The sequence below is a fragment of the Lissotriton helveticus genome, chromosome 12 (genome assembly GCF_964261635.1).
Source record: "Lissotriton helveticus chromosome 12, aLisHel1.1, whole genome shotgun sequence".
NCBI classification, from domain to species: Eukaryota; Metazoa; Chordata; class Amphibia; order Caudata; family Salamandridae; genus Lissotriton; species Lissotriton helveticus.
This window is the reverse complement of record NC_136073.1, coordinates 266,959,431-266,974,644: the sequence shown is the minus strand read 5'-3', so window position 1 is coordinate 266,974,644 and position 15,214 is coordinate 266,959,431. Positions and strand designations below refer to the sequence as shown.

General features: G+C 53.0%; 1 protein-coding gene across 6 annotated transcripts in view; it reads right to left on the bottom strand.

Annotated features, from left to right (window-relative positions):
• Nucleotides 1-15,214, bottom strand: part of PMFBP1 (polyamine modulated factor 1 binding protein 1) — a 2,317,386-nt gene that overhangs the window by 2,133,568 nt on the left and 168,604 nt on the right. For 4 of the 6 annotated variants that reach the window (XM_078668625.1, XM_078668628.1, XM_078668629.1 and 1 more), the window contains exon 1: nt 1,732-1,843. In XM_078668625.1, coding sequence (XP_078524751.1) covers nt 1,732-1,762 — 31 coding nt within the window. In that variant the 5' untranslated portion in view covers nt 1,763-1,843. Of the gene's footprint in view, nt 1-1,731; nt 1,844-15,071; nt 15,161-15,214 lie in introns of those variants that run through there. The other 2 variants (XM_078668626.1, XM_078668631.1) reach the window with 1 other exon arrangement.

The window sequence follows — 15,214 nt, the reverse complement described above, 5'->3', positions numbered from 1 at the left end:
ATAATGTTCTTAACTATGCACCCTTTAAACTACCTTCGAAGATACACTCCCACCTCACCCTATCACCACCAAGTGGGTCGTCTCTTTGCAAAGACTAGGGACAAATACATGTTACGAAGACTAGTATTCTGGGTGGTGCATGGCATGTCCCCCAACTACCTCATTCCATACTCTCCGAAGGCCCTTCATTCTGTCAACCAAAAGTTTCAGGTTGCACCCAATACCGATGAACCAAAGGTTACAACCTTTTTACTTTTAGCAATGCAATATCTGGGCTTAACTCCCATGACTTTAAAGTAACCTTAAAGTGCCATCTTCTATGTCGTGAAGGCAAAGGGTAATTACTCTCAGCGCCCTCCATTGTAAACATGTACATTCATTTTGGATATGCATACCCCTGTATTATGCTTGTTTTTGCCGTTAATCTGTTACTCAACAACAGCTTTGCGCTTCACTTCAGTCATTTGCTACAGTTTGTTAACCACCCAATGTGCCTACCATGCTAGGTACTGTTGTTGTTGTGCTGCAAAACATTTATGTTTAAAATTTTCAGGCTGCTTAATAAACACAGTTTTTGCAAAGGCCAGCAGGAGGAGCTTGAATAGCCCGTACAAAAGTGCAAAACAACGCATGACCAAACCAAATAAATGGAAACACAGCTGGGAGCCAGGGAATGCCAGAGGAGTGCACAGCAATGCACAATTCATGGTAATAGCACAAAACATGGAATGGAGCTTCGAAACCAAGCCACATTCTATTCATGAGGAAATAAGAGAATAGATAGAAGGGGTGAAGCCCGTGCAACACAATACAGACCATCAAAGTTTGTTGCTATAACTTCTGCTCTCATTAACCCCTTTTTACCATATATAACCCCAAGAAATCACCCTGCACACAGTGCCATATATTTCACAGCTGCAGGCGTAGGGAAATCAATATTTTTGAAAACTTTTGTGAAACGAATTCGAATGGTGCAACATGATTTACTGGAATCTTTTGTGAAATTGTCACTCAATGGCATATTTCGGATAAACAAATTATGTGAGTTACTGGCAGAGAATTGCTTCTAGAACAAATGTATCTCGTTTTCTATTCTAAACAGTCACCTGCGAGCAAACAATTATGCCGAACTGCATACCGGGCATTGTTTCGCTAGCATGATTAAAATGTCACCCATGCCTCTCCATTCTTCTCACATACCACTCAATACCCTTCTTCGCTCTTACTGCACCACAGCCCAAGAGCCTCCAGCCCTTCACTGGTCTATGCCTACCATCCCTCTTTTTGTCCAAGGGCGGGCAGCAGGTGCATTTGCACCGGGGCTTCGAAGTGTGAGCGACCCTCTGCACCCCGATTACGACAAGTTTTCAAAGTCATCATCGGCGTAGAGAGTCCACTTTCCTTCGTTGCATAATGTCCCACTACACTGTTGCTAAATCACTATCTGTCTTGTCTCACTCAGTCACCATTCCCCAAAGCTACTTACTATCTTCCTTTCTTCTGACTACGCCATTTCATTCCTCTCACTAATGCCGCCAACTCATTATTTAACTGCCCGCTACACTATACATCAATTAGATGGACACCTTTTGCACTAACAGTCCCAGATGTACCACACACAGGACTCTGCAGAGAACCCCATACTTTGGCTTTCAAAGCTACATGTATAACATCTCATGAACCATTTACCAATGCTGGTCAGCACACCCAGGTGTTCCCACCGATCTATACCTGACATTCCCCCTGCTCTGCGTCCGTCCATGGCTCCCTGTATCTTCTTTCCCCGCCGCTCTTTCCGCCACGATTCGAATCTGTTGATGTACACGCTATTCGCGCAACCAAACCCACTGTTAATGTTGCATGAGGCGAACGACAGTCTATGCAACCAACAAAACGCCGACTTCGCACTACGACCTCTGCCGAACCAGATTTGAACCAATCAGAGATGTAATAGGGCATGCCGGTTTGGAACAGGTTTTTTTTTTTAAAGCTTGGTTGATAAAACAGGTTGTCACGGAAACGGCTTCTCTCGGTATTCCAATGGTTTGTTTATGAGGTGGGTATAACCACGTGACACGCACAATGTATTTGTGCAATGAGCATCCAGAGGTTTTATGATTGACGCTTCACCTGCCGCCTGCGATTGGAGACCGCTGAAGGGGAGGATCGCTGTGCTAGACCTCTTTGCAGTTGGGTTGGCGGGCTGAAGGGAGCGTCTGCCGTTGCCATGAGGATTGCAGTATTAGCAGTTACAGCCTCAGACAAAAACTTGGGAACATGCGCTTCGTTTTTTAACCTCGTAAGCCGTAGCCCCCACCCCCATTTCCCTGTTAAATGAGATCAACCCACCCCGTATTTGTCTCTAAAACGCCTTGAAGAAGCACAATTAAACCAACCCGTATTTGTTTCTAAAACTCTTAGAAGCACAATTTCAATCAATCAATCAATCAATCATAGCATTTATATAGCGCACTACTCACCCGGCGGGTCTCAAGGCGCTGGGGGGGGGTGGGGGGGGGGTCTGCTACTGCTCGAACAGCCAGGTCTTGAGCTGCTTCCTGAAGGCGAGGTGGTCCTGGGTCAGGCGGAGGTGGGTCGGAAGGGAGTTCCACGTCTTGGCGGCCAGGTGGAAGAAGGACCTTCCTCCTGTGGTGGCTCTTCGGATGCGGGGGACGGCGGCGAGGGCGCGGTTGGTCGATCGAAGCTGGCGTTTGGGAACGTAGAAGTTGAGGCGGCTGTTGAGGTATTCTGGGCCTTGGTTGTGTAGGGCTTTGTGTGCGTGGGTGAGGAGCCGGAAGGTGATTCTCTTGTTGACCGGGAGCCAGTGCAGGTCTCTCAGGTGCCCGGAGATGTGGCTGCGGCGGGGGATGTCCAGGATGAGTCGTGCTGAGGTGTTCTGGATCCCCTGGAGTCTCTTCTGGAGTTTGGCGGTGGTTCCGGCGTAGAGGGAGTTGCCGTAGTCCAGACGGCTGGTGACGAGGGCCTGGGTGACCGTCTTCCTGGTCTCGGTGGGGATCCATCGGAAGATATTACGTAGCATGCGCAGGATGTTGAAGCACGACGAGGAGACGCGTTGACTTGTCTGGTCATGGAGAGGGAGGAGTCCAGGATGAAGCCCAGGTTGCGTGCGTGGTCTGTGGGTTTGGGTGCGCTGCCCAGGGCGGGGGGCCACCAGGAGTCGTCCCAGGCGGAGGGTGAAGATCCCAGGATGAGGACTTCCGTCTTGTCCGAGTTCAGTTTCAGGCGGCTGTTCATCATCCACTTGGCAACGTCTGTCATCCCTTCGTGTAGGTTGGCTCTGGCGGTGGCGGGGTCGTTGGTGAGGGAGAGGATCAGCTGGGTGTCGTCGGCGTATGAGATGATGTTGAGGTTGTGCTGGCGTGCGATGGTTGCGAGGGGGCTCATGTAGACGTTGAAGAGTGTTGGGCTGAGCGAGGAGCCCTGAGGGACGCCGCAGATGACTTCGGTGGCCTCCGATCTGAACGGGGGGAGGCGGACTCTCTGTGTCCTTCCGGCGAGGAAGGAGATGATCCACTCCAGTGCCTTCTCCTGGATTCCGACGTTGCTGAGGCGCTGTACTAGGGTACGGTGGCAGACAGTGTCGAAGGCCGCGGATAGGTCCAGGAGGATGAGGGCCGCTGTTTCCCCGTTGTCGAGCAGGGCTCGGATGTCATCGGTGGCTGCGATCAGGGCGGTCTCGGTGCTGTGGTTGGCCCGGAAGCCAGACTGCGAGAGGTCGAGGGAGCCGTTCGTTTGGAGGAAGGCGGCCAGTTGCTTGTTGACGGTCTTCTCGATGACTTTCGCCGGAAATGGGAGCAGCGAGATGGGGCGGTAGTTCTTGAGGTCGGTGGGGTCGGCTGATGGCTTCTTAAGTAGGGCGCTGAGTTCGGCGTGCTTCCAGCTCTCCGGGAAGGTCGCGGTGTCGAAGGAGGTGTTGATGATGTCCCGCAGGTGGGGTGCGATGACAGCGTCGGCCTTGTTGAAGACGTGGTGAGGGCAGGGGTCTGTCGGAGATCCGGAGTGGATGGAGTTCATCGTGTGGACGGTGTCTTCGGTGCTGATCGGGGTGCAGGCGCAGAGGGTGGTTGTGGGGGGCGGTGGTTCGGTCGTGGCTTGCGTCGGTTGAGTGCTGAAGCTGTTGTGTATGTCCGCGATCTTGTTGTGGAAGTAGGAGGCGAGGGAGTTGCAGAGGTCTTGCGAGGGGGTGATGTCGTTGTTTCCGGCGTTGGGGTTGGAGAGCTCTTTCATGATGTTGAAGAGTTCCTTGCTGTTGTGTGCGTTGTTGTCCAGTCGTTCCTTGAATACGGTTTTCTTGGTGGTGTGGATCAGTTGGTGGTGTTTTCGGGTGGCGAGCTTGAGGGCAGTCATGTTGTCTGGTGTTGAGTCTCTGCGCCAGGTTTTCTCGAGTGCTCTGCATTTCTTCTTGGAGCTCTTGAGTTCGTCGTTAAACCATGGTGCTTTCTTGCTGCCGGGTCGGCTCGGCGGGGTCTTCAGAGGGGCGAGGTCGTCTGCGCAGTCGCTGATCCATTTCGTGAGGTTGGTGGCCGCTTGGCTGGGGTTCGTTGTGCTGGTCGGAGGGTTCATGTTCAAGGAAGTAGCGAGCTGGTCTGCAGTGATCTTGTTCCAGCTTCTGCGGGGAACCTGTTGCTGGTGGTGGTGGAACGTGGTCCTTCTGAAGCTGAAGTGGACGCAGCTGTGGTCCGTCCACTGGAGTCCGGTGACGTGGCTGAAGGCGATGTCCTTGCTGGAGGAGAAGACGGGGTCGAGCGTGTGTCCGGCGTAGTGGGTGGGGGTGGTCACCAGTTGCTTGAGTCCGAGGTTTGCGAGGTTGTCCAGCAGGGTGGTGGTGTTGCGGTCGTTGTTGTTCTCCAGGTGGAAGTTGAGGTCCCCGAGGAGGATGTAGTCGGCGGAGGGGAGGGCGTGCGGGCTGATGAAGTCGGCGATGTCTTCGCTGAATTGTGTGCGTGGTCCCGGGAGTCTGTAGATGAGGGTGCCTCTGAGGGTGGTCTTGGGGTTGGCGTGAATCTGGAAGTGCAGGTGTTCGGCGGGTGCGAGGGTATCGTCGGTGTCGGTCGTGATGCGGATGGTGTTCCTGTGGATGATGGCGATGCCTCCTCCTGTCTGGTTGACGCGGTCTCTCCGGATGATCTTGTAGCCGTCCGGGATGGTGATGGCGATGTCGGGCGCTGAGGAGGCGTTCATCCAGGTTTCCGTGAGGAAGGCGACGTCTGGGGCTGTGTTGTCGAGCAGGTTCCAGAGCTCGACGGCGTGTCTGTGGACGGAGCGGGTGTTGAGCAGGATGCACTTCAGGTGGGTGCTGCTGGAGTTCGGCTTGGTGGGTGCTGGTGTGGCGTGGGTCCGGTTGCAGGTGAACTTGCAGGAGTGGCAGCTGAATGGTCCGTGGGTGCGTCTCGGTGTGGCTTGGTAGCAGCCCGGAGTTCAGCCGGTGTTGAGTGTGTTGAGTTCGGTGGCGTTGTAAGTCCGTCGGGTCGGCTTCCGTCGGTGGGGGCCAGGGGTCCTGGCACTGGGCGCGGTCCAGGCGCGGACGGGCGCAGACGGGCTTACCTTTGGCGCACCTTCGGCGCTCAATCGGTGCTCCCGCTGCGCGCGTCCGCTGCGCGGTCGCTCTGGGGGCGTCATAAGAAGGAGCCGGGAGGGCGGGTCAGCTGGGTGGCGGGAGCGGGGGGGCCAATGGACAGGAGGGGGGCGGGGTAGAAGGAGGTCTGTGGCGGGAAGGGGGGCTGGGGCGGCTCGGTGGCAGGGAGCGGCACCCAAGGTAGGTGAGCAGAGGGGGGGGAGCAGGGGGTAGTGGCGGCAAGGCAGGAAGGCAAGCGACAGGCAACACAGAGGTAGGGCAGCACAGGTGTCAAAGGCTGACACGGGGGGCACACAGAGGCGGCACTGGGGTCAGCAGCGAGGCGGCCGGGGGGAAGTCCCACGAGGCGGCAGCGAGGCAGCAGAGCAGGGTGCAGGAGCAGCGGAGTGGGGGTGACCTCGCCTGAACAGGCTCAGCGGTCACTCCTAGTCCCTACGCTCGGTCCCCTTAAGAAGGAGCCGGGAGGGCGGGTCAGCTGGGTGGCGGGAGCGGGGGGGCCAATGGACAGGAGTGGGGCGGGGTAGAAGGAGGTCTGTGGCGGGAAGGGGGGCTGGGGCGGCTCGGTGGCAGGGAGCGGCACCCAAGGTAGGTGAGCAGAGGGGGGGAGCAGGGGGTAGTGGCGGCAAGGCAGGAAGGCAAGCGACAGGCAACACAGAGGTAGGGCAGCACAGGTGTCAAAGGCTGACACAGGGGGCACACAGAGGGGGAACACAGAGGCGGCACTGGGGTCAGCAGCGAGGCGGCCGGGGGGAAGTCCCACGAGGCGGCAGCGAGGCGAGGCAGCAGAGCAGGGTGCAGAAGCAGCGGAGTGGGGGTGACCTCGCCTGAACAGGCTCAGCGGTCTAAAGAAACTTTATCAAATTCAACCCACACTTTTGAAAATAACTTTCAACACCACCCTATTACCTTTTGAAGTTTATTCTACCTACTCCTTTTATGATACTCAGAAAATGTTTCAGAGCACTTCCAAGAGACACAAGTACCAGAGTAGTAAAGCCAGGAACGTGATTGTGGCAGGAGGAGCTGTGGGGGTGTAGGCCTACGCTGTACCGTACAGCAGGCGAGCAACTAGAGACACATTTCGGGGGGTGGGGCTGAAAAAGATTTTTTGGGGGGGGGCTAATTCTTCCAGCCATGGGCACAGTGGCTTTAAGAGGGGTGAAAACACAGCAAAAGCCTCATTAACAAGTAAATGGTCTGTTAACGCCTCCCATGCTGATGACAGCCACGGTGCTCGTGTGCTGATGACGAGCTGAGCTCGTCATGGCCATTAGAACGCTCACACGCGGGGATAATTCCCCGGCTGTGCTGAACGTTCTAAGGAAACAGGTGTGGCCGTGACGAGCTCAGCTCGTCATCAGCACACGAGCACCGTGGCTGATGACTAGCTAAGCACGTCATCAGCACCGGGATTAACCCCCGCAGACAAGGGGTTAAAGACCTGTGAAGTACTCGGGTGCGGCTGCAATTAGAGGGTCGCCAGCCCGCGATGCTGTCTCAGCTGGACTGACACACACAATGGGGTGGGGGGGGGACTGAAGCCCATTGAGCCCAATGGGTGTTGAACGCCTGCCGTACAGCATATATAAGCACACAACACTAGTGGTCACTCTTCAGCCGGTGGCCACGTGTGACCCAGGCTCATTTATCTATGCCCTTGGACCCATGCCCCGTCACGAGCTATGTGTGTGAGATACATTTTAACGGAGACGCTGGATGGCTCTCTACATCCATCCCTCCTTTTGGTTTGGTATCAGCGGAGCGGAGAGAGAAGCTTAAAAGTACAGAAAAACAGAAAAAGAGGAGAGGGGAAACAGAAAAAGGAATAACATGAAAAGAGAGAACACCCTGTTATTTGTGCACTGGTATATCAGCACATAAAGTCTCTCAGTCTTTGGCTTGGCGTTGGGTTGGGCTGCAGCAGATAGCGCTGACTCCTTGGTTCTAACACTAGACTAGTGTTGGGCGTGCCCCCCGCCAATCTCACCGGTACTTCAGGACGTGATCCTTCTCGCCTGCTGTCTTCAGGAGCAGCCGCTGCTGCTGACTGGGAGGGAGGTGCTGGGCTCTGGTTGCCAGCCACAGCCGGCGTGTCCCCATCTCCTTCAGGCCCACGCCCCATCAGCCGGACATGGTGTTCTTCCAGGCTCTGGGAATATAATAAAATGTTGTTGCTTAGATTGATCACTCCAACCAAGCCCTAGAGGGTCTCTTTGATGGTGTTTTGAAACACCTCAGCAGCGAATGATACCCCAAAGCTGAGCCGAGTGTATCGCCAGAGGCCCACGTGCATTGAGAAGGTCGTTATCTAGCGACTTTCGGGCGCCAGTTCCAGCTGGTGGTATCCCGAGTTCACGTCCAACTTGGTGAACCAGTGAGCACCGTTTAAGTTTGCAATAATGTCATCCATCGTCAGGGTCACGTGCTTTTCTCTCCGGATGGCCTGATTGAGAAGCCTCATGTCTACACATAGCCGGATGGCGCCTGGCTGCTTGGGCTTCAAGGCTGTTACCAGCGGGGACACCCACGGGGTGGGCCCTGAAACCTTCTTGGCTCGCGAGGTCTTGTAGCACCTTCTCCACGAGGAGGCTAAGATGAAATGAGACGCACCTGTGTCCGAGTGCCACGGGCTTGGCTGTTTTGTCTATGTGTAGCTTCACTTGGTGTCCTTTGAGTCTTCCCAAACCCTGGCAGAGCTCTGGAAATTCGTCCAGGATGTCCTCTGCATGCGTGTCATGGACCTGCTTGGCAAAGAACACCAACTCCAGATCTTCTGCAATGTGACACCCGAGCAGCGTCCCCTCTGGCCTTCCTTTACGTGGAATCTTACCTGGATGGAGTGTTCCATGATGGAGACATCGACTTCGATCACTCCCAGGAGCGGTACTGGTGTTGTGCCCCTTAGGTGTATATCTTGGCCAAGCTAGGAGCAAGGGGTGGTCAAGGTGACAGTTGTTCATACTAATTAGAGTCCATCACATTCACGGACGCACTCGTTTTGATCAGTGCGTGAACGGTGGTTCCATTGACCTGCACATGGCACATTGGAGGGGGGGCGTTTCGTTCGGCCTGACCGTCCAGCAAAAGAGATGACGAAGATGTCGTAGTTATCCTTGTAGTGGGCAGCAACTCCTTGTCCCCAGGGCACTTCTGTGGGTTTGGGGTCTTCTAGCGTCAGGTGGCGAAGGGCCCCTTGATGCGCTTCCTCGGGGTCGCCCACCACCTCCGCGGCAGACACTGCCATAGTGGCTGGCCTTACCGCAGTTGGAGCAGGTCTGCCTTCTTGCCGGGCACCGGTCCTGTGCCCTGCGGTCAAAACCGCAGTACCCGCACTTCCCTCTGGCCGGCTGGGAGGGTCAGTGCGTGTGTAGGTCTGGGGTGCCATTGTACAGCCTCCAGGGTCTCCTCTTTGACATGTACTGGTTTCTGTGCTGAAGTAGCTGGGCTATTTCAAACTTGTGCGGCCTCCATCTGCTCGGCCCGGCTGTCCAACAGTTCGTGGGAGCATGCCAAGACAAGGATCTCGTCGAGGGACATGCCTGGTTTGTGGAGTTTATGGCGTCTCAGCGCAACGGTCTTGCACCCTTGAATGATCTGTGCATGGATCTCCTCCGGCTGATCGATGTTCGTGCATGTGTCGGCAAGCTTCCTCAGTCTAGCGTAGAACAGGTCTACAGTCTCCACTTCCATTTGCCGGCCCTGACGCAGTTAGAACCGCTCATAATCTGGGTTCATTTGGGGGTCGAAGTGCCTGTTGTGGGCATTGACTGCTACGTCATAGTCGTGGTCCGCCCGTGTCGGACAGTGTCTCGAAAACAGCTTGTATAGCTCATCACCCCCCAAAGTGCATTAGCAGGGAGCGCTTCACCGCCCCATCAGTCTCTCTGGTCCCTCTAAAGTAATGATTGAGGAGACCCAACCAGAGCTTCCACCTGGGTGCGGCAGTGGCGGGGTCAGCAAGCTGGCTGAAGGGGAGTATGGGTGTCACTGACGCATGTGAGAACGGTGTTGAGGGTGTCTCCGTGGGCGGTTGCGGCGGATCTCCCATGGCTGGCAGATGGGGACCCCTGTGTGTCGTTGGGGCAGCACTGCAGACGGTGGGCGGGTGCTGTTGTGGCGTTGCTAACCTAGCAGCCTGTCACTGACCTTCCATGCTTTGGCTGGGCTTTCCTTGCCCCCTTGAATGGTCCTGTGCGTGTTTGCCTCCAAGGTGTGCTGTGGGCAGGAGAAGCCTACTGCAGGATCCTGGCAGCCGGTACCGAGCTTGTGATGGGCTACTGCTGGGCACAGGTTGCAAGATCTGGCATCCAGGCCACAATGTGATGGGAAGGAAAATTGCCTCTTCACAGGACTTTCTTCCAGTTCTCTGGTTTGGCGCTTCCCGCCCTGGATCCCAGTAGGTGGGGTTGCTCTCTTGTCCTCGACCATATGCTCCACCAATCATAGACCATCAGCACCTATAAAGCCCCATGTGACTTCTGTCCTTCAGCAGCATTAGATAAGGATTCCATCTATGCAATTTATATACTGTTTATTAGGTTTGGATTACCGATAGGCCTTTTGGACCGCTGTAAGAGGGACATGGCTCTTTACCTCTCCTTTGATGTTTCAGTGTGAAGCATGGACTTCTGGAGTGAGTGCAGCACTCGGCTGAGAGGAATTTAGTACTTTTTAGGTTGAGACTAGCTCTGCGAGGCATGCTGTATTAGAGTTTGCACTGAAGGCCCCGCTCACTCTCCGCCCATATTTGTAATTGGCTTTTGTCATTGTCCTTCGTAAATGCTGGCGTCTGATTTCTAAATAGGTTTGTTAGTGCCGCCTTGTCTGCATTTTTTACCACACATTATGACTGGCCCTTTTACTTTGGTTGTTACATGGTACGTATTAATAAGTTGTGGAAGCACTATTTTCTTTATTGAGTTTCTCTTACTGCACGCACAATGTGCTTTGCTTACATTCAGCATGTTCATTCGCATTTATACCACACAGTCTGCAGCATGCAGCTCTCCTCTGCTCCCTGCTCCACAGTACTGCTGCTCAGATCCACTACCCGGGCCTCTCTGATCTCGTTACCACGATCCCCAACTACAGCCCACAGGGAGAGGCTCCGTAATCCACTCACTGCACCCTTTGTCACTACGTCTCTGGCCTTATTTGGGGAAAAAATAGAGGCTTTTCTTCAATCGAAGGGACTCAAGTGAGTTGCGACAGCACTGCAGAGGTTCCCTCAACTCCTAGCTGGAGCTGACGTGTGGAGAGGCAGCCCCCGGTACAGATGGGAGGGGCTAACGAGTGGCACATTTATTTTAATTTTTAAATTAGAGTGCACTGCCAATGTCTTGTACGCACTGTGAATACAGAGCACACTGGCACATCACTGCAAGGTCTGCGCATTATTCTAACAAGATTCTCCACATATTTTCTTTTAAACTATTCATGGTTGCAGTAACTATGTGAAATACGGTAACCACTGAAGACAGATTTAACTACATCAGAGACACGTGTGTGTGTCTGTGTGTACTCCAATTTCACATAATCCGAAAAGAATGGAAGGCACTTCTACAGACTCATTTTTGTATTTATTACATAATACATCCAGGCAGCGCGAGGTTTTCCTTTAAATGACAAAAAAATCCTCCCTATGTATGAACTAAATTATGCTGCAAGCGTATATAAAAGCGTATATAAACTATGCAGCAAAATATGCATCTTACTCTCTGGCAATATAATGTCATCCATTGGACGCACAAATATTTTTGTGAAATTTGAAAATAATGTGGCCAATTACATAACAAATTCTGTAAGTCCTAAATGCAGATAAATACTGCAGCCAAAGACATTCACTTGTCCTCACCAGTGTTCATTCCCTTAGTCAGTGAAATAGAATAATCCAGCTTTCTTCCACCCTTGATTCCCAAGTTATCCAAGAAGTAGTAAAACAACGCGGCCACGGCTTTCCTTTGTAAAAACATGTGAAATTAAGAAAAGTGATTCAAACCATTAACATGGTACAAAGTACAGTGCTGGATTACAGATACAACGTGCCTCCGGTTTCGGACAATGAACAGTATTTTACAGTGGGATGAAACAGTTTTGCTGTCGTTTGTAGCGCCACTCCGCCAGATGGCGCTTTTTAGGTCGAGGACCGTCGCCCTGCATAGCAGTGGGCGGAGTCCGAAGATTTTATGTTTTTGAGTTACGGGGGCTTGAACCCGCCCCTTTTCTCTATTGGCTGGCTTCCTAAACAGAGGCCAGCCATTGGAGGAGAGGGGCATCACTCGGTTGAAGCCCCGTCTTTTTCGGATTCGGGGGCGTGTTTTTTGCGTTCTTTCAACCTGTGACATCATCTGTCACTCAGAACGCAAAAAACACGCCCCCGATTCCGAAAATTTGAGACGTTTGCGGCCGCCATTGTTGGCAGGAACAGCCTCGCTGCCACAGGGTTCTGTGTGCTCTCATGGACCAGCTCCCGCGCCTCAGTGGGTGTGTATCCGGGGTGGTGGTCACCAGGATCCGTCAGTCCTGCTCCAGGTCTTGTATGCGCCCCTTGTTTTGTTTTCCCCACAAATAACACTGTATTATCTCGCTCTATTTTCTATGAGCCTTCGCTTTTGTCTTTTTCCAGCATTTTCTCTCCCCGGGACTCCTTACCCCATTGCCTCCGCCGCCCTCACTTCTCTGTTCTTTTCGTCTCCGACAGGCCGTGTTCCGCTGCCTCCTCTCTGAAGGGAGCGTGTGGAAACTTCGCCTTTGTCTTTTTCCAGCATTTTCTCTCCCCGGGACTCCTTACCCCATTGCCTTCGCCGCCCTCACTTCTCTGTTGTTTTCCTCCCCGACAGGCCGTGTTCCGCTGGCTCCTCTCTGAAGGGAGCGTGTGGAAACTCTGCAAAGAATGCGGCGTATGTGGCTCGGAGCTGTGGCTCGGAGCTACGGCTTTCCTGAGCCAGTAGAACAGGAAACTCCACTTCTGGGAGCCCGGCCTGCCCTCAACGGGACCGTGGCGTAGCTAGGCCTTAGGCCCCCGTGGCGGCCCCTGCATTATTTGCCTGCGGGAGGTGGGGGCAAGGGAGGCCGCCGCTGCCGCCAAAACTCGTGCCGCCTGGGGCCGGCCACGCCCCCCTGCTACGCCGCTGCAACAGGATCTGCCTGCGATCCCAGCCAAGTGGCCCCTGCCGGAGTACCTGTTCGGGATCTCAGTCCAGAAACACTGAAGAGTGAGTATTTCTGCTCTCTGCTGAAATCTGTGAGACAACGGGTGATCCTCAAATCACGGGGCACTGAGATCTCAATGTCCTTTCACTCCCTTTATTTATCTTTCATTACCCCACGGCACGTCCCCTTTTGTCATGGGTTTTATCTGCTTTTGCCTCATTATCCCACGCCCCCTTCCTAACACTGTCCGTGCTGCCTTTCCCCCTTCCACAGTGGGATTCACAGGGGAGTCACTAGCCTTTTCACTTGTTTATTGTAGTAGCACTACTGACTGTGGCATGCCTCTTGCCCATCACAGGCTTCAGTGTGTACAACTCAGATTCCATTTTCACTGATTTTGTTTAATGCTTCGAGGCAGACCTGGCACCTTCTTAAACTAAACAGCAGACTGGATGAGCCTGGCACCTTCTTTAAGCAACAAACTGGATGGGTCTGGCACCTTACTTAACTCAACTGCAGACTGGATGGACGTGGCACCGTCATTCACTTTAGAGAAATAGACTAAATGGCCCTCCCATGTTCCTTAAATGCAGCGAAATAGATTTAGCATTTGTTAACTGCAGAGAAATATTGACTGGATGTGCCTGGTTTATTTGTTAGTGGAAAATAAATAGCAGACTAGTTGGCCTAATGCATTGATTAACTAAAGAGAAACAGCAGACTAGGTGAGACTAACTATAGAGGAATAGCAGATTGTGTAATCTACAGAGGGATAGCAATAGGCGGTGATTGTGCCCGCCGTTTTTGTGCCTTTGTTTCCCTGCTTGTTGTATGTTGAGCTCTTCCACTTAATAGCTGCGGATTCATCATCTGTTATGTGTTTGCTCCCCTGGCTGTGCTTGCTCCCCTGCCCCCTGGCTGTGATTGCTCCCCTGCCCCCTGGCTGTGCTTGCTCCCCTGCCCCCTGGTTCTCCTGCCCCCTCGCTGTGCTTGTTCTCCTGCCCCCTGGCTGTGCTTGCTCTCCTGCCCCCTCGCTGTGCTTGCTCTCCTGTGTGTGTGTGTGGCTCTGTGTGTATGTGGCTCTGGGTGTGTGTGTGGCTCTGGGGGTGTGTGTGTGGCTCTGGGTGTGTGTGTGGCTCTGGGTGTGTGTGTGGCTCTGGGTGTGTGTGTGGCTCTGTGTGTGTGTGGCTCTGTGTGTGTGGAGGCTCTGTGTGGGGGGGGCTCTGTGTGTGTGGGGGGCTCTGTGTGTGTGTGGGGGGCTCTGTGTGTGTGTGGCTCTGTGTGTGTGTGGCGGCTCTGTGTGTGTGGGGGGGGCTATGTGTGTGTGGGGGGCTCTCTGTGTGTGTGGGGGGGCTCTGTGTGTGTGGGGCTGTGTGTGTGTGTGTGGGGCTCTGTGTGTGGGGCTCTGTGTGTGTGTGTGAGGCTCTGTGTGTGTGTGGGGCTCTGTGTGTGTGGGGGGCTCTGTGTGTGTGGGGGGCTCTGTGTGTGTGGGGGGCTCTGTGTGGCTGTGTGTGTGGGGGCTCTGTGGCTCTGTGTGTGTGGCTATGTGCGGATAGCTTTTTTTGTAGGTGGCTCTATGTGTGGGTGGCTCTGTCTGTGTGAGGGTGGCTCTGTGTAGGGGGCTCTATGTGAATGACTCTGTGGGTGGCTCTGTGTGGGTGGGTCTGTATGTGTGTGTGGGTGGCTTTGTGTGTGTGGCTCTGTGTGGGTGTAAATGCAATAGGTCATGCATTTGCGAGTGATTAAGCTATTGGCATTGTAAATGACAATGCCATTTATTTATGATTTAAAAAAAAAGAAATTTCATGAGCAATGCCAATAGCTCTACCTTTAATAATGCCGAGACCATTGCATTGTAAATGCTTGTTAATTCTGGTCACATGAAACACCGACGCGTGGCTCTGTGAGTAAGTCAATGTACGACATGCCATCCTGCGGTGGGAAAATGCAATAAAGAACCTGTATTACAATGTAAACTGTCCAGTTACCAGAGAACCAATAGAGTCTTATAAAACCAGAAGATACTGTATTGCACCTCTCATGGCAATTACATCTACAACATTAACAATTGAAAATTAATTTAATCATGTACAGCATATTGGGCCATACTTTTACAGTTTGTAAGCACTGTAAATAACATATTTTACAATTACCAAACCAAGTTGCACTGAAATTACCAACCACAAATGAGGAAATCTGAATTGACCGTAACAAGATTCAAACTTGACCTCCGATCACTGCATGTGTAAGGAGTAAGCGTCAATTCATTAAGTCATCCTCCATAACAGTACTAGTGTTTTATATGTGTAGAACATTTTCTCACCTGCAAGCAAAGAGTACTATGAAAGACGCACACAATCCAATATCTGTTGTGGTCCACTGCACCCGTCACTACATGGTTACAGCAATCATCTGCAGAGATGCAATACAAATATAACCGCATTATTTAGATTATACATAAGTAGA